Source organism: Loxodonta africana, chromosome 3, assembly GCF_030014295.1.
Source record: "Loxodonta africana isolate mLoxAfr1 chromosome 3, mLoxAfr1.hap2, whole genome shotgun sequence".
NCBI lineage: Eukaryota > Metazoa > Chordata > Mammalia > Proboscidea > Elephantidae > Loxodonta > Loxodonta africana.
Genome location: NC_087344.1, coordinates 64,360,318 through 64,388,290, shown reverse-complemented (window position 1 = coordinate 64,388,290; position 27,973 = coordinate 64,360,318). Strand labels below are relative to the sequence as shown.

Genomic DNA, 27,973 nt, shown 5'->3' with positions numbered 1-27,973 from the left:
GCGGGAGGCGCGCGCTCGCGAGCTACGTGCTCGCGTACGTCGCCGGGGTTCGGCTGCGTCCGTCCCGCCGCCCGCCCGTTGCCGCTGCCGCCGCCGCCGTCGCCGCGTTCTCGCTTCGCCGGCCGCCGCCTAGGGGGGGCTGGGGCCGGGCCAAGCCACCACTGCCGTTGCCGGAATGCCGCGGGTGTACATCGGCCGCCTGAGCTACCAGGCCCGGGAGCGCGATGTGGAGCGCTTCTTTAAGGGCTACGGGAAGATCCTGGAGGTGGATCTGAAGAACGGGTGAGGAGGGCGGAAGAGGGGCCGGCCGGGTGGGGATAAGGCCCCGACGGTGCTGGGGAGGCTGTGGGGTCGGAGAAGGACGCCCGCCCGCGCGGAGCCGGTACTGGCCTGGTCTCGCTCCGCCATAGTCGCGGCGCCTTGGGGGCGCGGGTAGGCCCCGGTTCCCACTGCGCCTGCGCGGGTGGGGGTGGTGGAGGGATAATGGGCACGATGGGGAGGATCTGAGTGGGACGGGGGGAAGGGAAACCTGCGTGGGATTAGGGCTTCGGGCGGGAGGCGACCACTCCACGGCGCCGGGGAGGCCTGGGTTTTTCCTTCCCGAGCCCTGGAGCTGAGGCCTGGTTCGTCTCCGCGAAGAGAACGACCTTTCCCGCTCTGAGGGCTGCCGGAAATAAACAGGATTTCCTGCCCCCTTTTTATCCCTCTCCCAGTCTGATGGATTAGACGGTCACCACGCATCTTTCCCGGGACAGGAGCTGTGGAGGGAGGCTCTTTTTAGACTTGCCATGTGCACACTTTTTTTGGGCGGGAGACTCCGGTTTAAATCATCTAGGGACAGTTTCGAAAGTATCGTCTTGCCGTGCTGAAAGCCCTCACCGCTCCCCCTACAAGGGCCAATTAAAGTCTTAACTCGTTATCTTTTAGACTCCGTGCAGAGTTTCCATGCTATGGTTTCCGTTCTCCAACTTGCCAAAAAATTGCTTTGCCATTGTAGAATTTGTTAGAGAATACTGGCCACCTTGGCTAGCATCTGCCTCAACTAGTTAGTGCCAACAGAAACACATTTCTCGAAATTGCTGGCTAATTGCTAGCTTATTGCTTCCCCGAGTGAGGCCCGATACTTGTATTTCTAATGATCTTCTTTGGCAGAGCAGGGCCAGGAGGGGGGCTACACGTTTCAGGGAAAACAGATGAGAAATGAGGCCTGGAGAAGAAAGATGGAAACTCAGGAAATGTTAGATTATAGGACTTGAAAGACATGGATACAAAAAAAAAGTAGGGGAATGTTTTAGGACACTAAACCTTGCATGTTAGAGGAACCCTTGGCGTTAATTTTTTTTTTTAAGTCCTTTGTAACAGGTTTGATATGGCGACAGTTTAGTACCGAGCCTAATACTAGCAGCTAACACTTGAGATGTTATGAAAGATACCTAAGAATAAGTTGCATGTTTGAGAAAAATCGGTAGCTGCCAGACAGATTGTCTGGATTTAAAAAGCCATTTCAAATTATCTTTAGAAGGAATTAGCTTCTTGCTGAGGAAAATGTCCTAAATAAAGTGTTCATGAATACTGATTTGTTCTTGAGTAAAAGGCTTAGAAAATTTCCCGTTTTGTACAGTAGTATTTTTAATTGTTAGGAATACACTAAATAAAGTTGGGAATTTTGGTGGTGTTATGTGATATTTGTCATATATCTGAGAGAGCAAGTTTAAAACTTCAGTTTTTTTTCCAGAGCCCAACTAAGTTGACAGATTAACTACACTTTATGGAAATAAGCATGGGTTTCGAAGCCAGAGAGACCTGGGTCTGGCTCCACCATTTACAAGTTGTGGAAAAGTTATTTGACTCCTGTGAACCTAAATTTCCTCACCCACATGGAAAAGGAGAAATGAGATGATAAATTTAAAACATTTGGCTTATAGCAGGCTTCCAGTAAGTGATAACTATGAACAAAGAGATTGTGATCATTAGAAGACATCTTAGCATGCAGATGTTTAATAACATAAAGCATACTTGGTTAGGTCTGTTTTCTGAGGTCACTCTGGTGATAACCCAGTGAGCAGGAAATGATGTTAATGAGAAAACTGGTTAATGGATAAAATCCTGATTACCCACCACTAAGATGCCTGCTTCTGTGTTAAATGTAACTGGGGAGGAGGCAGAAAAACAGTTCTCCTCTTGAGTAAATGACATGTTAATGGTTATAACATGCAGATTTTTTGGTAAGAGATGCTTGTTCTCACTATAAATTCAAACAGGTAAAGCTTGTAATGGCTTACATGAAAAGATTTATTTGAAGTGGGCTTTGAAGAAGGGCTTGACTGTGGCTTAGAATGGAGAGCAATGTGTGGGAATAGAATGTGCTATACCTGGGTATACCTGGTGATGAGGAGGTGCTCCAGTAAGGAGTGTTTGTGAGAAATAATCAACAGTCTGTCGTGGATTATCAGCCTCATGAAAGATCTAGAAACTTAACAGCAAAACCCAGAAACAACATGAAACATTCGAAATCATGGATTCAAAAGGCTCTGGAAAGAATTGAGCAACCTGGGAAAATGGTGTGCTAAGAGGAAGGACAAATCCTTCCAGGAACCTGAATACCTAGGTCTCATTTTGGGAACTGTTCGTTCTTACAGTTCTGCTGCTAAACCATGATATTCATAAAATCAGTGATTGAAAGTCAAGATTGAAATAAGGAATGGAAAGTCATTTGAGGACTTTGAAGACAGGTGTGACAATCACAAAATGATGGGCACAATATGACATTCGAGCAGCATTCAGGAATTATTGCAGAGGAAAATGACTTCTGGGAAGAAGATCAACGGTAAAGATGAAGTTCAAGCAAAAACTGACCAGACTAGATGGCAGAAATGCAGGAGACTCTGCAAGGAAGGAGTAGGTAGAAAAGGAAAAGGTGACTGACTTTAACAACAGGTGTAAGCTCATAGTCCTGGAAACTGAGAAGGATTGTGGATACTGAGAAGCATCTTTAAACATATCTGGATTGTCATTATTAGTTAACACTCAAAAACAGATTTTATATAGATAGAAAGAATTGCTGAAGAGTTCAAATTTGTGGTAGAAGTGAGGTATATCAGTAGATAGGTCTCTGGGTGTCACAAGTGGTTTGTGATGGCCTACTAACCTGAAGGCCTAGTCATCTATTTCCATGAAGATTATAGCCAAGGAAACCTCTACTTTATAATATCTGGGGCCATCATAAGTCAGAATTGACTCAACAGCAGTAGGTATGTTAAGCTAAGGGGTTGTAGATAAAGTTCAGTATTAAATAGGGCATAAAATACTTGCATAATAGAAAGTTGATAAAATCAGGAAGCAGAAGAGCTCCCCAAAGGAGGTTTAGTGGCCAGGAGAGGATTTTGTGCACGCTCTTGGGATTTAGAGAAAGAAGAGTTATGTATCCCGTAGTTCATTGCTGGCCATTTTAATGTGCCAGGCAACCCTAGGGCAATACTTCAGACTAAATGTGTTTATATCCTTAATGACTACACAGCACCACCATCCCTGATTCCTGAAAGTTCCATCAGTTCTAAAATGGTCAAAGAGATCCGATCAAGAGCAGCCACTTAAAGGATTTACTGTAGATTGCCTCTGTTTTGGAGAACTTCTAGAAAGATGGGTCATTTTGGAGCCACAAATTTGATGTAGATCTCCCAAGACCATATGGACCACTTCAGATACCAGATTCATTAGGGTCACCTGCAGTCCTACCTGCTGCACTAACTCCAGCAAAAGCCACTTTGGGCCCAGGGGGAGAATCGAGGAGTGTCAAGGAAGCAACAGTATTGTCAGCCCGTATTTGTAGCCTTCCATCTCTAGGGTAACTAACTTGCCATCTCTGATTATGTATATATAGATTCTATGAATTTTTTGTTGTTGTTATTAAGAAATCACTTCCATAGAAAATACTTGGTAACCAAGAAGCAGTAGATTAGTATATCTACACATAAATGTGCAAATGCATATTTGGTCAATCTCAGAAAGACATTTACATTTATGACTGATTTTCTTTCTGAATCATAATTTTTCTTAAGTATAATATTTACTTATTTAGATTTGCAAAATCAATTGTTTATGAAAGGATTAATTTTGAACTTAACTTTTTTAAGCACCGTCACAGAAAGTCAGCATCCTTCCTAGTGGACTATTAAAAATAGGCTGTTAACTATTTAATTTACAAGAATCATTGTAGAAGAGTTTTTTTAATACAGTAGTTTCTGTATTACCACAAAGTAAAATCTTGTGGTTTAAGTCATAGATCTTTATATCTTAATTTTTTCCTATTTTAGTTAATAAAACTTATTGAATCTAAAGATTATCATACCTGCCTAGTAGGTGAAAGGGTAAACCCCCAAATCATTGAGTTTTTAGTTGATTAAAGGCATGAGTTAAAACTCAAGTCAAGGGAAACTTTACTATGAGTTTCAGAAGCTATATGTTACATTACAGTGAAATCTTAAATAGTCAGAATTTTCAGGGGTGTGCTGATCTATAATTGGATTTTCACAATATCTAAGTATTAGCGATAAAGGTTTGTTTTCAACCTTGTTGAAGATTCTTTAGAGTAGAATGTCCGTTAGTATAGAAGAGTTAATTTTTTTAATGTGTTGTTTAACACTTTCAGTGAGTTGTGTTGTTGTTCCATATGTCCTGATCACTGTAGGGCATTGTTGGAGGAAGATACTGAAATGAATCTCTGCCAGCCCCAGAACCTGCACAGGAATTTTCGCTCTTGACTGAATCCCTGATGGAAGCTTGTTTTTCATCTTTTCTTTTAATGGGGAAATATACTTAGTCTAATGTTCTAGGTCATTGGATTTTAGTTAATTGAGCTATTAGTGAATTCTTAATCACCCTTCCACCACCAATGCTTTATTATTTTTATAATAATGATAAAATAGGTGATAGAAATGGCTAAAGAAAAAGCAAACACTTTCCCTTTAAGGATCTCATCACCTTTTGTTCATGGGCACTTCTGCCCTCAGAAATAATGTCACATTTGGACATAAACACGTACCAAGGATTTGAGTCAGTGTGTCAAGAAAACTGTTGTTGTTAGGTGCTATCAAGCCAGTTCCAACTCATAGCAACCCTGTGTACAACAGAACGAAACACTGCATTGGTCCAAAGAAAGCTAGGTAGGGCATTTAGTTCTAGATTGATTTTATAATTATCTAAAAAGAGATTAAAACATAGTTTTATTTAAAGGAGGGTTTGAACAACCCTGTTTGTACATGGCTAATGTTAAAAAAGCCCATTTTTTATTTCTATTTTCACATTTTAAAATAGCACATGTATTTCTGATTATAAGACCTTTGCAGTGTTATCGTAAATTTCTTTTTCAATGTGGAAAAGGAAAAAAAAAATGTATAACACTGTGGCAGGTATCCTTTATGTAAATATTTGTACACATTTCTAATTATTACCTTAGAACACATTCCTAAAAGTGGACTTTTGGGATCAAAGCAAACACACATTTTTAAGACTTTTGGTAGCTATTGGTTTCCTTTGCCCTTTAGACAAATAGTATTACATTTTCATCTGCCATGTTCAAGAGTCCTTATTTTTCTGAACTGTCAGCTGCTCTGGATATTGTGATTTTTTTTTTTAATTAAAATATTTTAAATTATATATGAGAAAGTCATCTTAACAACACTTTTAGCTCAGCCATTTAGCCTAACAAGAACATTTTTCAAAATAACTTTTAACAGTGTTTTTAACATTGAGGAGGTCTTCTATGCAATTTTATGTGCCGCTTTTTCTACTTAATTTATCACTTGTGTGTTTTCCATTACATTAAAATCGTCTTTATAAACATCATTTAAAGGCTGCATAAAAGCCATTATATGGCTGTACCTTGATTTACCCCAGCCATCCCTCCTAGGTTGACTAGTTCTCGCTGTTACAAATAACCCCGTGGTGGATATCTGTGCATGAAACTTTGCATTTTTATCATTCCTCGGGACAGGTTTTATGAAGTAGAATTCATGTGCCACAGCAGGAATGAACATTTTCAAGGCTCTCAGTGCATATAGCCAAAGAACTTTCCAGAAAAGCTGCCCCAGTTACACTTCCACCAGCAGCATGGGAGTGTGCCCATGTCATGGCAGCCTCACCAGCATTGAGCATCCTTATTTTTAAAAGTCTTTACTAATTTAACAGGTGAAAATGGTCTCATGCATTCTAATTAAGAACTTTTTCTTGAACAGATAATAAAAATAAGAAACAGAACTATGGGCAAAGTAGCATTCCATCCTTGTTTTATTAGTAGTATAACTGTTACAAATGTGACCAAGTTGTTTTTGTACTGAAGTTTCTTGTTGAAGTCAGCCTATCTCCAAACATCATTCATAATTATTTGTCTGAGTCATTTTAAACCCCTATGCCTCAGTTTAGTATCTTACTCCTACCTTCCTAATTGAGGTGCCCTGCTGGCATGATGGTTAAGTGCTCAGCTGTTAACCAAAAGGTTGGTTCTATGAACCCAGTGGCTCCGCAGGAGAAAAGACCTGGCAATCTGCTCCTATAAAAATTTCAGCCAGGGAAACCCTATGGGGCAATCCTGTACTGTCCTATGGGGCCACCATGAGTTGGAATCCACTTGACAGCACACAACAACAAGCTAACATTAAGCCCTGTGGATGGCACAAACAGTTAAGTGCTAGACTGCTAGCTGAAAAGTTGGTGATGCAAACCTACCCGGAGGTGCCTGGGAAGACAAACTCGCCAGCCTGCTTCCAAAAGGTCACAGCCCTAAAAATCCTATGGGCAGTTCTACTCTGCACAGAAGGGATCACCATGAGTCAGAATCGACTTGACGGCAAATAACAAGCTAACATTGAAATTATAAAACATCAGAAAATATTAACAGCATATTTTTGTATGATTTACTTTTCAACTGCATATACAAAGCACCTTGCAAACAAGTGTTCATAGTTTGTGCTAATGGGGAAACCAAGGCATGGGGAGATTAAGTGACTGGGCCAATGTTACAAAATTATTTATTGGCAATTCAGAAACTAAAGATCTTCGGTATTCACAGACCAGATAACAGCATGCACAGTGGCAGTCAAAGCTTCTCATGCTGTTTGTTTCCTTCCAGATGGTTCAGTCCTGTCCTTTTGGGACTTGCTTCCCAGGGTGAGGCAAGGCCTTCAGCCTGTTTAATATTTGGTCTCTATGTAGAGGCTTCCAAAAAGCTCACAAGTTACTGCCAAGTAAGACAGATGGTAATTTTTATGATGTTGACCCTGGGTGGCACTGCCAGTGATTCTCCTCAGGTTGCTCTTTGAAGAGCTGCAAGGTGGTATCAGCTTTGGCAGGGCTGACCGGTCTCATTCCTAGAGCTCTCTGGTGTTGGAGTATCCTAAAGCTGAGGGGTAAGAGTGCTCAGAATTTACGTGCCCATATTTGAAGAAATGCCCTAGATGACCTTTCCTATATGTTGAGATGAGAGACTCCCTGTGTAGAGATCTCTGAAATGCAAATAATACCTGAAGAAGCACTTAAATGACACTTGTTATCCCTCCACCAGGCTCCCCAACCATGTCTTTAGGTTTGTATGCCAGAAAGGTGGGTCTTTATGAAGAGACCTCCACTAGAGAAAGAAGACTGAAGGAGGGCAGTTCGAATTCAGCCGTCAGGAATAAAAGAGCAGGAGGCTCAGGCAAGGGAGTCAGGAATGACAGACTAGAGACATTGACTTTGAGAAAAGTTTTTTTGCACAGATAAAATGAAGCTACTGATCCATGATGTTAAAAAAAAATTTTTTTAATATTAAATGAGTGATATGGCCAGTTTCAAGGAAAGGACATCCCCAGGAAATAGAGTAGGGAGTGTCATCTTTAATCAAAAATTTAAAAATTAAGAAGAAAACACAGACTATAGCCCTGGGACCTTGGGACAGTTATGGGGGACATGGGAACAGCCAAGATAGTCCCAGAGGCATAATCTCTAGGAGGCTTTAACACCTGTCAACCCTCTCATGTCATTTTAGAGGTAAGTATGCACTGGTTTTGTGTTTGTAGCTTTGGTGTGAAATCAGGTAGTACTGTCTGTTAAGTGTAAAAGCTTTGTTGCATTAAGTAGGAGTAACATAGGTAATTCTGCCTAATGGCCCACGAATTTTATTCTAAATTGGTAATATAGCTTTTTCTTTCTTGCGTTTTAATTGTTTTTAGTTTGTGATTGAGTCTCCGTGGACTTTAGGACGTTGTCAAGGAATACTTGACCCCCCTCGTGAGGCCTTTTAATTTCATTTACCCTCAGTGTTAAGTGCTGGAAGATTAAAATGGACACAAGTGTGATTATGTTGGCTCCTCTTTAAGGAAAGTGACCATGCTGACTTAAATTGTCAGAATTAACAGGTTATGATTGTTTGATCCACAAACCATTTGGAAGTATGTTGCTTTCTGGATAGTTCCATTTTAGAGAATAAAAATATGTGGCAGCTGTGGTTCATTTTTTAGACAGTTTTAGGACCCATAGAACGGATACAAAATAAGGCTAAATTTGAATTTGGTACCAATTTCTCTCTACCTCCTCCCATTCTGGGGAATTTTGTCTCCTTGTTTAGTTTTTAGAATAATGATTATTCCTATCCTGTTTTCTCCACCCCAGTATGTGGTATATGAGCATTCCTTTAGAGATGGACTGGTAACTGCATTGTGGGCACAGCGCCTTGGGCCTGAGTTTATTTCTTTTTCTTTAGAAGTTTTTTCACCAGATGGTTTATTTTGTGAGAAAGTAGGGTCACAAGTTTAATTTTCTTATCAATATATTTGTGTTCTCAAAGCTGGGATATAGGTTTCTGTTTTCCTAGACTAGTGTTAATGTTTTGATTATAGGTTTGGTTCAGTAGTAGCTTAGAAGAGAATAAACTTTCACAGCATTAGTATTTGAACACATCACATGCAGAAATGGTATTTCTTGCCATTCAGTATTTCTCGTAAGACACTAGTGTTCATGGGGGTATTTGTCTTCACACTACAAAACATGATTTGATGGAACTGATTTTCTGTGCTCGTAGAGCTTGTGTTTCTCAGACTACATTTGGTCTTATGGACCACTTTCCATTGGCATACAGGAGGCAGAAGAGCATAATGACAGAGTGGGTTTTAGATTAAAGCCTGAGTTTGAAGAATCCAAGGTGTTTGGGTATCCTTGGGAAGTTACTTAACTATCTAAGTCTTCATTTCTTCATCTATGAGATAATAGTAAACCTCAGAGTTGTGAAAGTTGAATGATATCTGTGAAGCATAGCACAACGCCTAAAACATAGTAAGACATTTTAAAAAATGGTAGTAGTTAACAAGGAATTTGGAGAAGGAAAATGTCCTGGTGGACTGGAGTAGCCATGTTAATAATAGTTTTGGAACTAATCAAAATCAAATCTGATCTTAGGTGCTTATCTGCAAAGCACTTTTTTGGTTGCTGCTATAATCCCTATGTAACTAGAAGTTTGGAAACCTAGTTTCTTTGATTTCTGAACCATTTTTTCCTCCACCATTTATGCTTATATTTGTTTTGGTCCCAGTCATCATCCCTTGGAAAACTAATTAGATGTATTCTTAAATATATAATATTGTCAGTATCCCTTCCAACTCACCACCTCTAGGCCCAGCCTTCTCCTCTTTGCTGGTCTAATTTTTACCAAGTCTTAGAACCAAAGATAGACTCCAGGGGTTGATGTGGGGCCTCCAGGATGGGGATTGTGCAGAATAATCTTATTTTTCCTCTATTCTTCCAGTCTGTTATGTTCTGAACCCACACATGTTTTCGGAAGGACCAGATGGCTGGCACTGGCTAATGGGAATCAAAAGACGAGAGTGAAAGTAACCTGGTTGTCACATATCCCTAGCTTAGAGGTGCTTTGTCCTGTCCCATGATGAGTTTTTTTTTTTTTCCCCTGGCTACGTCGCCTCACTGTTATCAGAAAAGTCTAGCACAGCCTGATCTGTCTGAGGTTAGATTAAGTGAATGAAGTTGAATGAAAAAGAATTGTATTCAGGACTGTGGAAGAGAAAGAGTAGCATCTGCCTTTATATAGACAGTATAGCCATGTGGTTAAGAGCTTGGGTTTTGGAGTCGTGTGGATCTGGTTTCAAATCCAGTTTCACCACTTACAGGCTCCTTGTCAGTGATCAAGTCACTTAACCTCTTCAAGCCTCAGTTTTCTCACTTGTGAGTTGGGAATAATAACAGTACGTTCTTCACATTTGTCATGAGAAATGAATGAAATAAATTATTTGCTGTGTGCCAGGCACTATGCTAAATAGTAAATATTAGCTTTTGTTGTTACTATTAAGCAACTCATAATTAAATGAAAGGATAAACACAAAGAAGAACAAAGTTTGAAAAGCCACAAAAACATGGCCATATAATACATAAATTTGAATAGAAGTGCTAAAGCTAATATGATTGGAGTCAGGCAGGTTTTTGAGGCTTCATGAAATATAATTCTCAAGCATCTGCAGTAAAATTGATGTGGTTCCTCTTGTGTAGCCAGGGTGTTTTTGGTTGAGAGAATTATATAAATAGAGGTATTAAGGAGTCATAATAGACCTCTGACCAAAGGAATGATAGAACAGCTGACTTGCTACATGTAAAGAGACAAGTTAACTAGGTAAAAATAGCCACAGCCTAGAATTAAGGTAATCAAACAGGTAGAGACAGCACTGAGGGCCTTACAAAATGAGAAAGCTGTAGAACTTGGCAATATGATGGAAAGGGCAACCAGAGAGAAAGAGTGAAAGGTGAATTACAAGCTTGTTGGGAGTGAATGAGATGGTCAGGGGGTCTAGAAGAGAGAAATCATGAGGTAGGTAGGTTTTCTTCTTTGAAGGTGGGGAAAGATCAAGTGCAGACTGAGCTGTGGTCAACGTTTGCAGACCAGGAATCCACACTAGCTCTAATCAGAGAGCTCTTGGTATGCAGGAACTGCCAGTTTGCCGACGGGAAAAGAGCCCCAGACTGGGTAATGGTGAGCCCTGAAGTCGCACCCCAGCTCTGCCACTCAGTGAGCACGGGTAAGTCATCCACCTTCTCCGGGTGACCTTGATGGCCCTCACTCCTCAGAGGCTAAAGAAGGGAGGCCAGAATGCCCAGGGCAGCCTCCTGTGTCAGGATAGGAAAGGATCTCATGGACCTACTTAATGTGGTAGGAGCTCCTAGTGGCTGGAAAAATAAGCACTGTTCTGTGGGTTGTAAACAACCCTGTGTAACTGGGAAAGTTTAACTGAAACCATAGTCATTGACCCAGAGCAATAAATGTGCCATTGGCTAATTCTACTTTGAGGGCCTGACCACTGGTTCCCTGGAATGTTGCAGACCTTTGGAATCAGGGGCAATCAATTGCACTATCCTCACTTACAAACTTTTCTGTGAGTTGACCTAACCTGAGCACTAGAGAGTTGGTTGCAGAAGTCTTTCTACAATTTTCCAAGCACTTTACGCAGACAGCAAGAATTACTATTTTTTATTACTGTGCTGTCAATGTGTGCTAACTTTTTTCACCTCATAAAACCAAGTTGGCTGAAGCATTGGACCAACACTGTTTGTAAGGTGTTTGATTCATGTTCATTGAATGCCATAAAAACTCTACCCTTAAAGTACAGTGCTATTGACTCTAGATTGAGGGCTCAAGCCACCCATGGGTTAACTTCAACAGATGAAAATTTTTCCTTGGCTACAGCAACATCCCTAATCCTGACCAGCCATGGAGAGGTTCGGTTCTTACAAGGAAAATGAGTGGATGTGGGAATGGCTCACCACATTGGGAAAACAAAACTCACATCCTGCTGATGGTGGCTGAGGACTGTCATGTCCACATACAAAGAAAAACATGTGGCACAGTTTTAGGACAAAGGTGAGCGGAGATCCACTGCGAAAAGGGGCGAATTTTTCTTACAGAGAACATCCAAGGCATGCCCCTCGGTAAGCAGTGTTGGTGGGTGACTGTGGTCACAAGCATGGAGGCTTGCTTTCCCTTGCTCCTCATATCCACTCCCCATCAGTTAACTGGAATTGGGCACCCCTTAGTCAGGTACTGCCCAGGTAGCCATTGATCACCTTATCTCCAGAGCAAGTCATACCATTTTCAGATAGGATTTTTCTCCAGTCTCCCTGTTCTGTGAAGTTGTTTAGAAGGAAGAGATGACCTTAAGCCATCCAGAAAAGGGTGAGATAACCTGTGCATCCTCTTAGAACCACAGAGAACAGGGCAAGCTTACCGGTGTTGGGGACCATTCGTTTAGGTCACTGTGATCAAGGAAAGCCTGTTTAGCACAACAGGAGCTCAGGTGAAGTATGATTAACATTTCCAAAATGGAAGTTTTGGAGTAACTTAGTTTAAAAAACATACAATAACAATTCTCCCATTTCAGAGCTGATAGCTTGAACAATCCATCAGCTGTTGGACGAGCAAGTCTAGTACACTGACAGTGGTATAAGAATGATCTAAAGTTTAGAACGGCTCACACAATTCAGTGTGGCTTTTGTTTGCGGTGGCCAGATGCCTGCCTCCTTGTCTGTATTTAGAATCATCGCACCCACTTTTTTTAGGAATAAAATGACAGCAATCTCCCCCCACCCCCTTTTTTTCGACTAAATTCGTCAGGGAAAAAAACCCAGAGGAAACCAGTTTGGGAAAAGGCAATAGCAGAGAAACGTCGAAGAAAGAGTTTTTTAATATTGTACATTTAGTGGTAAGGCCACGCTTTTTATTCTTTCGCATAGGCATGAAGGAGGAAGATTGAAAGACATGGAATCTGAGAGTCAGGGTGTGGCATGTTGTTACTGTTAGATGCTATCGAGTTATTCCAACTCATAGTGACCTTGTGTGCAACAGAATGAAACCCTGGCTGGTCCTGCGCCATCCTCACAATGCTTGCTGTACTTGGGCCCATTGTTGCAGCCACTGTGTCCGTCCATCTTACTGAGGGTCTTCCTCTTTTTCGCTGACCCTTTTCCAAGCATGATGTCCTTCTTTAGGGACTGGTCTCTCCTGATAACATGCCCAAAGTATGTGAGATGAAGTCTCATCATCTTCGCGTCTAAGGGACATTCGGGCTCTGCTTCCAAGACAGATTTGTTCGTTCTTCTGGCAGTCCATGGTATATTCAATGTTCTTCACCAATACCGTAATTTAAAGGCATCAATTCATCAGTCTGCCTTGTTCATTGTCCAGGTTTCACATGCTTTAAGGGAGTTGAAAATACCATGGCTTGGGTCAGTCACACCTTATTCCTCAAAGTGGTATCTTTGCTTTTTAACACTTTCTTTAAAGAGGTCTTTTGCGGCAGATTTGCCCAATGCAGTATGTCTTTTGATTTCTTGACTCTTGCTTACACATTGATTGTGGATCCAAATAAAATGAAATCCTTGACAGTCTTTTCTCCATTTATCAGGATGTTGCCTATGGTCAAGTTGTGAGGTTTTTTTTTTTTTTTTATGTTGACGTGTAATCCATACTGAAGGCTGTAGTCTTTGATCTTCATCAGTAAGTGTTTCAACTCCTTGCCTTTCCACAAACAAGGTTGTGTCATCTGCATAACACAGGTTGTTAACGAGTCTTCCGCCAGCCCTGATGCTGTGTTCTTCATATAGTCCAGCTTCTTGGATTATTTCCTCAGCATACAGATTGGATAAGTATGGTGAAAGGATACAACCCTGATACGTTGTTTTCCTGACTTTAAACCATGCAGTGTCCCCTTGTTCTGTTTGAACGACTGCTTCTTGGTATAGGTTCCTCATGAGCACAGTTAAGTGTTCTGGAATTCCTGTTCTTTGCAATGTTATTCATAATTTGTTGTGATATTTACAGTCAAATGCCTTTGCGTAGCCAGTAAAACAATCTTTCTGATATTCTCTCAACCAAGATCCATCTAACATCACCAACAATATCCCTCGTTCCATGTCCTCTTCTAAATGTGGCCCAAATCTCTGGCAGTTCCCTGTTGATGTACTACTGCAGCTGCTTCTGAATTATCTTCAGCAAAATTTTACTTGCATGTAATATCAGTGCTATTGTTTGATAATTTCTACATCCTTTTAGATCACCTTTCTTTGGAATGGGCACAAATATGGATCTCTTCCAGTCAGTTGGTCAGGTAGCTCTCTTCCAAATTTCTTGGCAGATGAGTGAGTACTTCCAGCACTGTATCCATTTGTTGAAACATCTCAATTGGTATTCTGTCCATTCCTGGAGCCTTATTTTTCACCTGTGCCTTCAGTGCAGCTTAGGCTTCTTGCTTCAATAGCATTGGTTTGTGATTATGTGCTACCTCCTGAAATGGTTGCGCGTCAACCAGTTCTTTTTGGTACAGTGACTTTGTGTATTCCTTCCATCTTTTGATGCTTCCTGCATTATTCAATATTTTGCCCATAGAATCCTTCAGTATTGTAGTTCAGCGCTTCAATTTTTTCTTCAGTTCTTTCAGCTTGAGAAATGCCAAGTGTACTCTTCCCTTTTGGTTTTCTAACTCTTGGTCTTTGCACATCTCATTATAATACTTTGTCTCCTCGAGCCACCCTTTGAAATCGTCTCCTCATTTCATTTACCTCATCATTTCTTACATTTGCTTTAGTTGCTCTGAGTTGAGGAGCAAGTTTCAGAGTCTGATGCGGCATACTGGGAAGCTTTTATTTTTTCAGTTCGTGTTATAGGGACCTTTTTTAATTTGTCTTAGCTTTATTCTCCTAACGTTCTCCATCTTCATTCTCATACTAGAAATAATTAAAGGGAAGTCTTTGTTTTTAATAGAGTAGAAGAGGAAGGCTATCTATAGTTAAGAAACCTAGCTATTGGGTTGTGTTTAGTGAGGCGTATTCACAGGTCACACCAGAGATGTGTATGCATATGATGTGCACACACATGAATACATACATCTGGGTGTGTGTGTGTGTGCGCCTGTGTATCCTATATCCATCCTTACTTTGACAAAGGATTCATAAGGAGAATACTTTTTGGGAGAAGAAATTCGTTTTCTTGGCATTCACTGCAAAGAACAAAAGGAATGTTAACCATTTAGAAAGAATCCAAAGAGGGAGCTTTACTTTGTTGGCAGCACTAAAATTTAATTCAAGGACAGTTTTGTATGCTTAAGTAAAACAAAAATTGGGACCCGTACAGTAGTTTTACAAGGTCTTTTAGGCAGATTAAGTTTATTGTCTGTCTATTGTTATATACCTCTGATGCTGCCATGCTGGTCCAGGTCTGCCAGATTTTAAAGTATCCAATCATTAAGCCAGAGGAGTATTAATTTTAAATTTATCCATCTCATTTTCTATATTAAGCGAAACCTTAGAAATAATATGGTAAAAGCCCAGAGAAGTAAAGTGACTTGAATATGCGTTATAGAGCTGGTTTATAGTAGAACTGACCTAGGCCAGTCCCTGTTGGCCCACTGTTAATGGTTCTAAGTTTGAGCTCTGAAGTCAGACCACGTGGCTTTGAATGCCAGCTCTGCCATCATTTTTGTTATTTAACACTGTGCCTCAGTTTCCTCATCTGTAAAATGGGAATAATAATAGTACTTGGCTCTTGAGTATTGTGAATATTAAATAAAATGGCATTGCCTAGTATATAGAAATTACTTAGTAAATGTTAGGTAGTATTTTATTGTTATTATCTAGTCTTCCTGCCTTATTTGGGGGACCCATTCACTCTACTTACTGAATCAATTTAAAGCCATTTTTCCAGTAAAGCGTATCTAAATAAACAATTTCATAGAGGCAAGCAAACTGATCTGGTCTTTGTTTTGCTTGCAGAGCAGGAGTCCCTATCAGGCATGGCTTGTTGTGGGGGAAGATATTTCTTTAAGTCTTCCAAACCTACCCACCGTGCCAATGACAGAGAGAAGTGACAGTGTGATTCCTGATTTGATCCTTGGACCAGACGTTGACATCGGAATGTTCCAAATTGATTTTGTGGCTTTTCACATCGTAGTAGCCAAAGTTAATTCTGTGAAATAAATTCAATTTCGTCAGCTATTTTCATAAATTCCTTATCTACCCCTAAAAATGTGACAGTACTAAGTGACTCTCTTGTTGGAACTTTTTAGAAAGTGAATAATAGTGAAAGGATGGTGGGGGCAATTTCCTCCAACATCACAAATTGGTTCCTATGATCCGGAGAATTTTACCGGCCAGGTGTGCATCAGCCTCAGCAGCAAAGGATTGGTCTGCCTGAGCATTAATGTTTCTTTTTAAACAATTTGCCTCCACCTAACATTGTCTTACTTTCCCTGAAAGGTCAGAGTGAGTCGTTGTGCATGTAAACCTTGGAGCAGAGCAAGCCCGCACAGGGGATCTCAGAGTCAGGAGAATGCGCTACAGATAGAACTGCCATAGCGTCATTTGTCAGGAACAGTATTTCGGCTTCCATTTCAGAGGACTGTGGAACTCAGGGCCACGCGTCCTGTGACCCTTGTATAGTTGTAAAGTCCACTGAAGGAAACAGCTAGGACTTTTCCTGGGATTCATTGGATTAGGCCTTAGGAGCCTTTGTTCTCCTTCAGACATCACGTTAGGTCAGTCACTGTCATTGAGTGGTGCAGAGCCAGTGTGCGACTCTTCACAGGAAGTGAAGGCTCTTCATCCTGCCAGTGTTGGGTGTCTCTCGTCCTTCTACTTGGCATCAGGCTCTCACGTGGTGCCAGGAACAGTGATACCTGGGCAAAGCAGACCCGTGACTTGTCTCCACACCTAAGGGAGACCCGCCCCCCCCTTTTTTTTTTTAGTATGTTATGATCTATTTTAGAAATAAACCAAAGTAGAAAGTGCTTAGATTTGGTTTTTTGTTTGCCTTTTTTATTTTGTTTTGATAAAATCTCTGAAAGTGATAGTATAGCTTTCCACGTGATCCATTCTACCTAGGGAAGGAAAAAACAGCTATTATCTATTATAGATTTTTAGTGATCTAAAGCACACTTCAGCATAGTAAGTCAGTGATTTGGAGAAGTTTTACATAACTTTGTCAAACATGATAGCATCTTCAAATCATTCTTATTAAGCTTTTTAGCAGCTCCATCCTACCGAAGCGTGATACCGTGTCTTAAAGACTTCACAGCTCATAAATTGAGCCAGGTAGCTTCTGAATTTTGTTGATGTAAAGCACTTTCCATTAAAGAACTGGCCATGGCTGTTACTTTTTTTTTTTTTTTTTTAATGGAGTTGAGATTCAGTGACTCCTAAAGCTTGAATGCCATCATCCCTCTACAAGAAACTCAGTGTTTCCTACTTAACTTCCTTACCTCCCCACTTCTCCCTCCCCCCAGCCCCTAGTATCCACTAATAAACTTTTCTCTATCCATTTGCCTATTTTAAGTATTTCATATAAGTGGGATCATACAATGTTTGTCCTCTTGGCACTCAGATACTTCAGCATAACAACCCTCTGTAACCTAGTACAGTGCCTGTCACCCTGAGAAACCTGTTTGAAGGAACTCTTCAGTAAGAAAATATTCAGCAATTCTGAGTGCTCTCACTTATTTAATATGGTGCTGAGTACAATGTTACATGTTAGAGAAATTACTGGAATACTTTTTGCCAGCAGTCTAAATGAACTCCTGGCAAGTCTTATAACCTGTTTTTAATTTCAGTATGTGCAGGAATCCATTTAAATGCAGGTGAACACCAGTCACTGTTTGCCTATGCACATGGCCTTCCTAGAGTTTAAAGTAATTGCTTGTAACTTTCCTTTGTGATTTGGTATGGTGAGTAAGATGATTTCAGTTTTTAAATATAGGTGCTGGTCACAAAGCTAGAATTATCACAGCCATATTATACCACAGTAAACACTTCCTGATAACAGTTTACAGGGTGTTGTTTAACCTTGCTTATAAATAGCTTACAAATTTTGCACTTTCATTTTATAAATTATACTGTTTTAACAGTCATTAATAGGATTTGGGGGGAGTTTGTTTTCTTTTGGGTTCAACCACCAAATTTTCTACTTTCTACTACTATTTCTACCAATACTATCTAAAGACGTTTGCACAGTTGTATAGAGATTTTAGAGAATTCCAGCTTATCGGAAGCCTCTTAGAAATGAGTTTGGAATGTTACAGGAAAGTGAATAGCTCAGAGTTTTCCACTGATAATTTCCAGAACAGTCAGTTCATTTGTTACTAGTTCGTTTAGGTAGAGGAACAAGAACTTTTTTTTTTTTTAATTCACTGAGGAGATATAAAATATGATTTTCCTTGGTATGTCATTTCAAAACACGATTAAGACAGTGGCTGAATGTAGGTCTGATTGTTCTCTAAGATACCACTTTTGGGCTACAGCTTTAAAAGACGAGTTTTTATGTGGTGTGTTAAAAGAGCAAGTAATCAGTCTTGTAGTTAAACCTAATCCCAAGCGTCCCTGTAGAGGTCTTTGCAGTTGCCCCCAACCATTCGGATAACAAAGAAAGTAGTCTCTGTATCTAGCCAACCTCTTCCTGGAAAGATAGGGGTCTACTTTGAGAAGTCTCCCCGTCCTCTTACAGTGCCTATCGGCACAAAGCAAAGTGATTTCACCTAAGGGGAAGAGAAAGGTGACCCTTAGTTTGCAAAACCCACCTAACATTTGCTAAGCATGAACCTCATTGCTTTCTCTTTAGTGTTAGTGAAGTTGGGGGTCAAAGTGGTGCCAACCAGGGTTTTGTCTGCTCTCTCCTAGGTATGGTTTTGTGGAGTTTGATGATCTGCGTGATGCAGACGATGCTGTTTATGAACTGAATGGCAAAGACCTCTGTGGTGAGCGCGTAATTGTTGAGCATGCCCGCGGCCCACGGCGTGATGGCAGCTACGGTTCTGGACGCAGTAAGCATTTAAAGGGCATCTGTATCAGTGGCGTGCCTTTGTTATTGAATGTTAATCTTTTTATTAATTAATTAATGTTATACTTAAATTATTGATGTTTAAGCCATTTGTTTTTATAAATTATGTATCTTTTTAATGTAGAATTGCAAATAAACATCTTTGATAATGTTTAATGTTAAATAATGACATAAATTTCTTGTTTTAATACTTTATAAATATGTTTAACGATATGTGTTTGTGTTGTTGTTTTTTTTTTCTCTGTAATGCAATTGTTTAACATAGATTTAACAAAGACCTCAATGTTTTAATTAAAAGAATCCTTTGAGGCTAAGATGACTGCCTGTTCCATTTGCTGACCTTGGGTTACCTTTCCATGCGTGGCTCTTTGAACCATTGTGGCCCTTGGCTGACCAAAAACAGGAAGCCATGTGACGACCGCAACCTTTCCCCATTAGACCTGGGTGGTGAGGATCCCAAGGGTTAGACACAGATGAGATTAAACTGAAATAGGTGCCTGAAAATCTTTTTTTTTATATATATATAAAATAGTCACAAAAACTTTAATCACTGTGAGTAACACCTGTAACTGATTTAGTAACTTGGTTACTTATTTCTAAATTGTTAAATAGTCTTTAATTTATGCATGTTAATTTTAAATATAAAAATTAATGAATACATATACTTACAACTTTTTTAATTAAATTTTCATGTTTAACTGATTGCTTTTTTAAGAAATAAAAAGAAGTCTAGAATTAAGGGTGGGAATAGATTTAAATATATATGCTGTTGTTTGGGGTGGGACGTAAATAGTATATTAAGGGGAATATGTGCTGTGTCATTTTTTCCTTTTCCTCCATTGAAGTAATTTTATCTGTTTGAACCTTCCAAAGGTGGATATGGTTATAGAAGAAGTGGCCGAGATAAATACGGCCCTCCTACTCGCACAGAGTACAGGCTTATTGTGGAGAATTTGTCAAGTCGGTGCAGCTGGCAAGACCTAAAGGTTTGGGCCCCCTTAACCTTCTGGGATAAAGTTGGGTAGGAGTTAGATTGGGAAACAGGTCATTGTATTTGGACACAGGCATACACAGAGTGTATTGCTGCGATGTTTGAACACCTTCTGAAAGTGTTTGTAAATCCTCTGGTGAAAGGTTCCATTGGGGTACAAAAGACAGAATCTCACTACTACTTTACATTATGGACCATCATTCTCAGGACAAACCTATATTATGTGAAGTATTCCTGTGTGGAGAACATTATAGGGAGATGCCAACGTAATTCTCATCAATGAAAGAGAAAGTTTGCAACAACCAATATTTTCTGCAACATTCCCTGTAGCATGCAAGTTTATGTCAACTTTCCAGTGTAGATCCTCGCTAGTGTAATTGAGTAATATCACCAGTTCATTCATAAGGTTTATTCGTTTTTCACGGAATCTTTTTTCTGAAAGAATTTTAGCATCAGAAATTAAGATCCAGTGCCGTGTTGACCATCCAACACTAATTCAGGCTCATTTTTTGAGAACAGTGTTGGGTTTTAATCTCAATAAGGAAGAAGAACTTATTAAGTAGTGTCTTAACCTGGATGGTCTTAGGAGGACAAATGAGAATAATATTCAGAGTTTTGTATCTCACATCTCAGTCCATCGTTAAACAGGTCATCTCTAGCACAGAGTGCGTTTTAGGTTCAAGGAAGAGTAGTTAGGAATCCTTCACATTCATACAGTTTTAATTTATCAAAGCGCGTTTCTATCCTTTTCTTTCTTTTTTTTAATTTGGTACCCATCGACCCCCAGAAAAGATTAAGTCACACAGATGATCTCAGCAGAAGAGCTGGGACCAGGACTCCTCTGATTCGTGATCTGGTGTCTTTCTAGTCCATCATGCTGGCGGTCAGCATATAGCTGACCTGCGTTGAGTGCCTGCCCTCAAGATTGCACTCTCTGAAGGAATGACTCCAGTATTGGGAGTGCTAGAGGTGGAATATTACAAGTAGAAACTGGGAAGCTATACTCTGTGAGCAGAAAATGCCAGCCCTTTATGTGGTGTCACGAAATATGGTATTAAATTAATTTCTTATAAAAATTGTTAAATTCTTGGCTAAAATGGATGCTAGCCAACATCCGCAATTGGTTTTATACTTCTGTACCTTTGGGCAGTCTCACTCTCCAAAAACGAGAGTAATGAGCAGATTTTCTAGTAAGCCAAGGTGTCGCTAAGAGTGGGGCTCTGGGGTCAGCCTCAGCTGAATCCTGGCTCCTCGACTAAGTGACCTTGGTAGGTTACTTACCTTATGCTTCATATCCTCAACTATAAAATGGGATTAATGTAATTTCTACTCAAAGTTATTGGGAGGATTGAATGGATTTTTTTATATTCAACGAGAGCAGTTCCTGGCACGATAAATGTTAGCTATTAATCAGTCAAGGAAATGCCAAAATAAAACAAATTTGAAGAATATTGTTAGTTTAAGAATATGTAAATTCATAACATCCAATACTGCTGGTGGCATTGTGAATCGGGGTGAGGTGGCTTTAGGAATTCCGGCTCTAGAGTCTGAGTGCTTCTGTTCAGACACCCGCTCATTCACCGCCTGCCTGAATGACCTTGGGGGGTTTGCCTGACGTCTTTAGATTTCACTTTTCTCACCTATAAAATGGAGGTTGTGGTTGTAATTGGAACTAAATTAAAACACACCTATCATAGAATAAACGTTTAGCATGTTAGCTGTTATCATTAATATCATTGTTGTTATGATTTTCTAATTTAGAAGTATGGCAGTATAGAACGAATGTAGTGACACGCTTCAAGCCTTTTTACCAGAATGATCAAATATTTCAATTTGCCCAGAACAGTCCGGCCTTTGCATAACTATTCATCACTCTCAAATGTATCCCAATTTAGATGATAAATTATATAGGCTTCCTGCCTTTTACTCAGAACCCTCATTCCTACAAATAATTCGGTTGAATTAAATAATTTTTTTGTACAGTGGTTTTTGTTGCTGGATTATGAATAATAGCAAAAGGCTATACATATCCTGAAAGTCCCATCAATTGAGAAAGCCTCAGAAAGTCTTTGGCACACTGTATGAAGACTGTATGTTACATGTTAAGACATGTAAGCGTGTTTATGCTGCACTGGGCAGAGAAATAGTGTAAAATTGCTTGTGCTCAATGTGAAATATGGAGAGGAAAATAATGTACAAAAATGAACTGCTGTTGAATATTCATATATTCATTCCACAAGTATCTATGGAGTGCATGGCATATTATGTACAAAGAAATGTGGAAAAATGAGCATTAAGTCTCTTAAGTTTTAAATTTTATCCAAATTCCATAGTCTTTTCAAACACTACTATCCACTCACCGTTTATCTAGCACCTGAGTTGTATTATCCCTGCAGGTCACATAAAGCCTCTGAAGCAGGATAAGAAACGAGGCTTAGCAGTGAGGCGACACAGGCTCCCTTTTCACCTTTCATTTGTTTTGAAGAGATACTGTAACAAGAATTTTAAATAAAAATTTGGGACTAATTTCATAATCTCTTTATGGATTTGTGTAAATTTCACCGTGGTTGTTTGTCAGTATCCATACGTATTTTCAAACAAGTGTTTATAATGAAATATAAAAGATCTAACTTAAATGTAGTGACATGTTTCTGTAAACAAAGAACCTGTCACTGTAAAATTTAGAAAATTATAGTTAACTCAAGTTTTTTGTATTCCCAGATAATTTATTTAAAGCAATAGTTTAATATTTGTTCAGCATCCCTACCACCCACCTAATACTTGACACTTTAAAGGATCTTAGTAAATGGCTGGTGGGTAGATGGAAATATTTAGGAGTAAACTTCATTCTGAGAAAAGCTGGCATTTCTCCTTAAAGGAAGGAAAAAACTTCCATTGTAATGATTGCATTAGATAATTTAGCAAAAGGTATTCTTATCTATTTGGGAATTTTTTTTTTCTTTAGGATTATATGCGTCAGGCAGGAGAAGTAACCTATGCAGATGCTCACAAGGGACGCAAAAATGAAGGAGTGATCGAATTTTTGTCTTATTCTGATATGAAAAGAGCTTTGGAAAAGTTGGATGGAACTGAAGTCAATGGCAGAAAAATCAGATTGGTTGAAGACAAGCCAGGTTCTAGACGACGCCGATCCTACTCCAGGAGCCGGAGTCATTCAAGGTATCGTGGGTGCCCTTATGTGTTGGAGCTTGCCGTAAGTGTATTTATGAGCACATAGATATTCTGTGTACACTCCTCTGTTGAATTCTCAGTAATGTGGTTCCATCTAGTTCAGTCCCTCAGACCTTTGAACTAAACATTTATTTGTAAAACTTTTGAACTCTTATGTCATGAATACAAATAGAAGTAAAGTCCTCTCTCTGAGGCAGGAGTCAGTGGCCTATCACATTTCTTCTGGGGTCCCCTGGATTATACCCTGACTGAGGGCAAGCAAGACCACTGGTCTCTTGGTTACTCTGCCAGATACTCTAGCTACTCAAGATGGAGACTTTGTCTTCTTTAGCAGCTATTCTACAAATAGGCCAGGCACTGAAGAGGCAGATGTGAACAGTACAAATATGGTCCCTGCCCTCATGAACCTTGGCTTAACAGACAACACAGCCATTCCACAAAGAGTCACCATCATGAGAAGTATGTTGAAGGAAATGTACACAGCACAACCAGTCAGGGGATCTGGCAGGGGCTTCCTTAAGGAAGTTTGATAGAAGCTGAGCCCTAAAGGATGAGCTGGAGTTGATGGGCGAGTGCCTTTCAGGCAAAGAGAAAGGTGTTTTTTGAAGGCTGGGGAGGGGGGTGGGTGGGTAGATGGAAATATTTAGGAGCGGGTGGGAGAGAGTCTCCCAAAGTGGAGGCCAACGTAGGAAGAGAGTGGCTTGAGATGAGGCAGGTTAAGGATTTAAGAGTAGTGGGAAGTTATGAGACTTCTGTGCTTTTCAGTTTAACTTTTTACTGTGGAAATTTTCAAGTATATACAGTATTAGAGAAGATCGTTTAATGGACCTTGAATCCGTTATACCCATCACCCATTCAGCTGCAGCAGCTTCTGTTTTGCCAAGCTGGTTTTTTCACCCCCTCCTGCTGCATAGTTTTAAGGCAAGTCTAGATATCCTTTCATTCCACCTGTAAACACTTCAGTATGTATCTCTCACTTTTTTTTTAATAAAAGCATATGCCATTATCACACCTAACAAAGTTAACAGCAGCTCCATAATACCATTTAATACCCAGTTTTAATACCAAAATTCTACATTTGTCTCAAATATTTATTTTTGCACTTGGTTTGTTCATATCCCAACTAGGTGGACACATGGCATTTCGATGGCAGTCTTTTCAGCCTTTTAATGACCAGCATATCCTCCTTTACCCTCTTTTTACTTCCTGTGCATTTATTTTTTGAAGAAACAGGTCATTTGAGTTTTCCATAGTTTAGATTTTGCTCATTGCCTCCTTGTGGTGGTAGTTAACATGTACCTTTATATTCTCCCCTGTATTTCCTATGGGGCCTTAGAACCGGGTCAGCGTTGTGGCAGAACCACGTACTTCATAGGTTGTGCTTTGTGCTTCCTGTTGGCAGCACTTAACATGATGTCTGCATGTCCTAGTTTTAATGATAATACGATTGATCGGTACATTCAGAGTTGTCAGTATTTCCTAAGAATATTAACAGTAATTCCATAAAATCACCTCATGTCTAGGCCATAGATTTCCCCAGTTGTTCCATCAGTGTCTTTTATAGCTGGTTTTTTTTCCTCAGCAGGATTCAACCCAGTCATGTATTGCAAAGTGGTTGTCATGTCCTTTTCGTCTGGGCAGTTCCCCCCCACTTTTTCCTCATCACATTTTCTTTTCTTTGAAGGTTTTTTAAACTATCCCACATTCCAGATTTATGTTACCTCTTAGTATTATTGAATTTGCATCTTATCCCCTAACTTCCTGAAAAACTGGAGATTAGGTCTGGAGAGTTGTCGCTGAGATGCAGGTTCAGCATTTTTGGCAGGAGTCCTTCATTGGTGATGGTGCCCCGGAGCCTTTAAAGTTTTCGTCTTTCCGTCACGAGCTGTCCTTGGCCGTCTCAGGCCCTTCCTGCCCTGCACTTGCAGTCAGTCGTGTCTCCAAGGAGCTCACGGCCTGCACTTACTCAAAAAGTTTTAAGCTTGTGTCTGTCTTTTTTAAATGGCTCTCCGGTCACAGTGAAGTGACTAGACAGGAAAAGGGCAAACGTGTGCAGGAAGACTAGTCGGGAGGTCCCAGGCCGAGATGCCTCGGCTTGTGCAGGGAGGCAGCAGCAGAGGTGGGTAGACAGGAGGTGAAGAGGCAGAATCACCTGTATATAAGGGCATGAGGGAAAGAGGAGTCAGGAACGACTATGGTTTCTGGTATGGGGAACTGGGTACGTAACAGTGGCATCAGTGGAAATCAGGGACCCAGCCAAGGAACAGGTTGGAGGAAGTTGTTTGTTCATGATTGGAGGTACTGAGAGCTTCAGGGGCCATCCACGTGCGATGTTTGCCAGGTACCTGAATCTAGGGGCCCAGAGCTCAGGAGAGAGTTCTTTTTCACCTTTGTGCCTGCCACACAGCAGGTGTCCTTATGTATGTTTTTGACTGGAAGAATGTCTTGGTTGACTCTAATCAACTGGCCTATTGTCAGCAAGTGTTAAAATATTTTCTCCCCTTAGGTCTCGCTCTCGAAGCAGGCATTCCCGTAAGAGCAGAAGCCGAAGTGGCAGCAGCAAAACCAGCCATTCTAAGAGCAGATCTCGATCCAGGTAAGTCTCCTTTGGTAAAAGCGTGGGAGGTCATCAGGGAACGCCCATACCATTCCTCACTTTGATTTTAATCATGTTGCCAGTCTTCCCTCACCCCGCTTTTTCCAGTTCTGGATTGGAATCACAGGGTTTCAGAAAGTGGTCCTTGGCCAGTCCAAGCCATACACTGTGTTGTGGGGCTCAGCTCCACACACATCCCCTTTGGTCTTCTCTCATGAGTAGCGAAGTATGGAGCCACACATGACACAGGCATCCCTTCTGCCTCCCCAGGTCGCGTTCGCATTCCCAGAGCAAGAGCCGCAGCCGTAGCCAGAGCCGCAGCCGGAGCAAGAAGGAACAAAGCAGGAGCCCCAGCAAGGATGACAAGAGCCGTAGTCGCAGCCGCAGTGCTGACAAAAGCCGCAGTAAGAGTAAAGACCAAGCCGAAGAGAAGATCCAGAACGACAGCGTTGGGAAATCCAAGAGCCAGAGTCCCAGTAGGCATAAAAGTAAGAGTAAAAGTAGGAGCAGGAGTCAAGAGAGGAGAGTGGAGGAGGAGAAGCGAGGGAGTGTGAGCCGAAGTAGAAGCAGGGAGAAGAGCAGGAGTCAGGAGCAAAGCCTCCTCGAGGGCAGGAGCCGAAGCAGGAGCAGAAGCAAAGGAGGCAGCAGAAGCCGAAGCAGGAGTCGCAGCAAAAGCAAGGACAAGAGGAAGGGAAGGAAGAGAAGCCGGGAGGAGAGCCGCAGCCGAAGCCGCAGCCTCAGCAAGAGTGAGCGGAGCAGAAAACGAGGCGGCAAGCGAGACAGCAAGTCAGGCAGCAGCAAGAAGAAGAAGGAAGACACCGATCACTCCCAGTCTAGATCGCGGTCCCGCTCCGTGTCAAAGGAGCGAGAGCGTGCCAAGTCCGAGTCTGGCCAGAGGGAAGGCCGAGGAGAGAGTGAGGATGCAGGCACCAACCAGGAGACCCGGTCCAGGTCGAGGTCCAATTCCAAATCAAAACCAGACCCATCAGAATCGCGCTCTAGGTCAAAGTCAGCCTCAAAAACCCGGTCTCGGTCCAAGTCTAGATCCAGGTCCGCTTCCAGATCACCTTCCCGGTCTAGATCTAGGTCCCACTCAAGGTCCTAACTGGCTACGACCACAGTTGGAACTACCCGAGAAGTCTTTTGTACATGTTTGGTAGCCGTAGCACAAGTGATTGAAGTAGACCACACGTCACTGCTGTACATTTTTAACTCCCCTAATGGTGTGTCTATAATTGTTAAATCTCAGTGCTTCCTCTCTGTAAAGCCTTCTGGCGCCAGGCCCTCCTGCTCGACTGAAACAAAAATCTTCTTTTTGAAGCCCCCTCTCCCCCCTTTTACTCACGGCCCACGGTAGAATATCCAAAATGCCTTGGCTTTCCGGCCTGGCCTTTCCTACAGGGAGCTCAGTACCTGGACAGCTTTAAGGCTGGAGTGATGACATAGGTAGGTATGGTGAGTTCAACTGTTTTTGCCCTTGAATTGATGCCCTTTGATGTATGCCATTTAGTGAAAGTGCTAAGTCTTAAGTTTCCTACCACTTGGGTTTCATATTTTTGGACTTAACAAAGTTGTGAATAGCACAGTCGAGGAAAATTGATACCTGCAGTAACCCATAGAAGATAAACTGTAGAGTTCCATATTCTGGTATTGTGACTATATTGTTTTATATTAAAAAAAAAAGAAGAAGAAAAGAATTTTTTTTAATTTTATTTTTCCCCGTCTTGCAAAGTATAGTGCCCCCGCCCCCCCCCCCCCGTTTCCATTAAATTTGAATAAAGACTATTTTTGCTTGACAAATTTGATGGTGCTTGAATCGAAGTTGCATTTTCTGATACATCCTGCTATCTCTTTTCTTTGGGTAAAGAATTCAGTGCAGTTGTCTCTTGGAAATGTGTAATGGCTGTTTTGTCCCTTGGGGTCACCTGTGGGTAGGGAGCCAGCCCTCCCCTAAAGAATTTTTCTCACCCAACAGAATAAAAGCAGTTTTCCTAGGAGTTTATAATTCTTCGCTCTTAAAAAGCTAATGATCAAGCTGATGAGAAATTAATCCATTCAGGAACTCCACACCCCGTCATGAGGTCACGAACACAGAGCTGCCCCTATGCTTTTTGCCGAACCTCTCGCCATGAATCTCCAGTATCAGCACCTCATCACTTAGGATTGGGGCTCATTGAAAACCAGGGAATCTCCTCCCAATGACCTTTGTCCTGCTTATCCTTGAATTTCATGTTCTGCTATCAGAGGTGCCGGAGAGACAGTAAAGCCCATCCAGCCCCGGCCATTGAGGGAGCATGAAGCTGGGGAGGAAGTTAGAGGGCCTTCATGACACGCTGCAGCAAACTTG

At 41.0% G+C, this 27,973-nt stretch overlaps 1 protein-coding gene across 3 annotated transcripts; it reads left to right on the top strand.

Moving 5' to 3' along the window:
- Positions 1 to 90: 90 nt before the first annotated feature.
- Positions 91 to 27,398, top strand: SRSF4 (serine and arginine rich splicing factor 4). Of its 3 annotated transcripts, XM_064281592.1 has the most exons (8): positions 170 to 282; positions 10,960 to 11,051; positions 11,717 to 11,890; positions 18,688 to 18,830; positions 19,721 to 19,833; positions 22,804 to 23,018; positions 25,537 to 25,626; positions 25,897 to 27,398. In XM_064281592.1, exons 3-8 carry the CDS (start codon positions 11,769 to 11,771, stop codon positions 26,729 to 26,731), a joined length of 1,518 nt encoding a protein of 505 aa, XP_064137662.1. In that variant the 5' UTR covers positions 170 to 282; positions 10,960 to 11,051; positions 11,717 to 11,768; the 3' UTR covers positions 26,732 to 27,398. The 3 variants fall into 3 exon arrangements, with proteins under 3 accessions (XP_003415493.1, XP_064137662.1, XP_064137660.1); XM_064281590.1 differs by lacking the exon at positions 170 to 282 and having other exon boundaries at positions 528 to 11,051; XM_003415445.4 differs by lacking the exons at positions 10,960 to 11,051; positions 11,717 to 11,890 and having other exon boundaries at positions 91 to 282.
- The last annotated feature ends 575 nt before the right edge of the window (positions 27,399 to 27,973 follow it).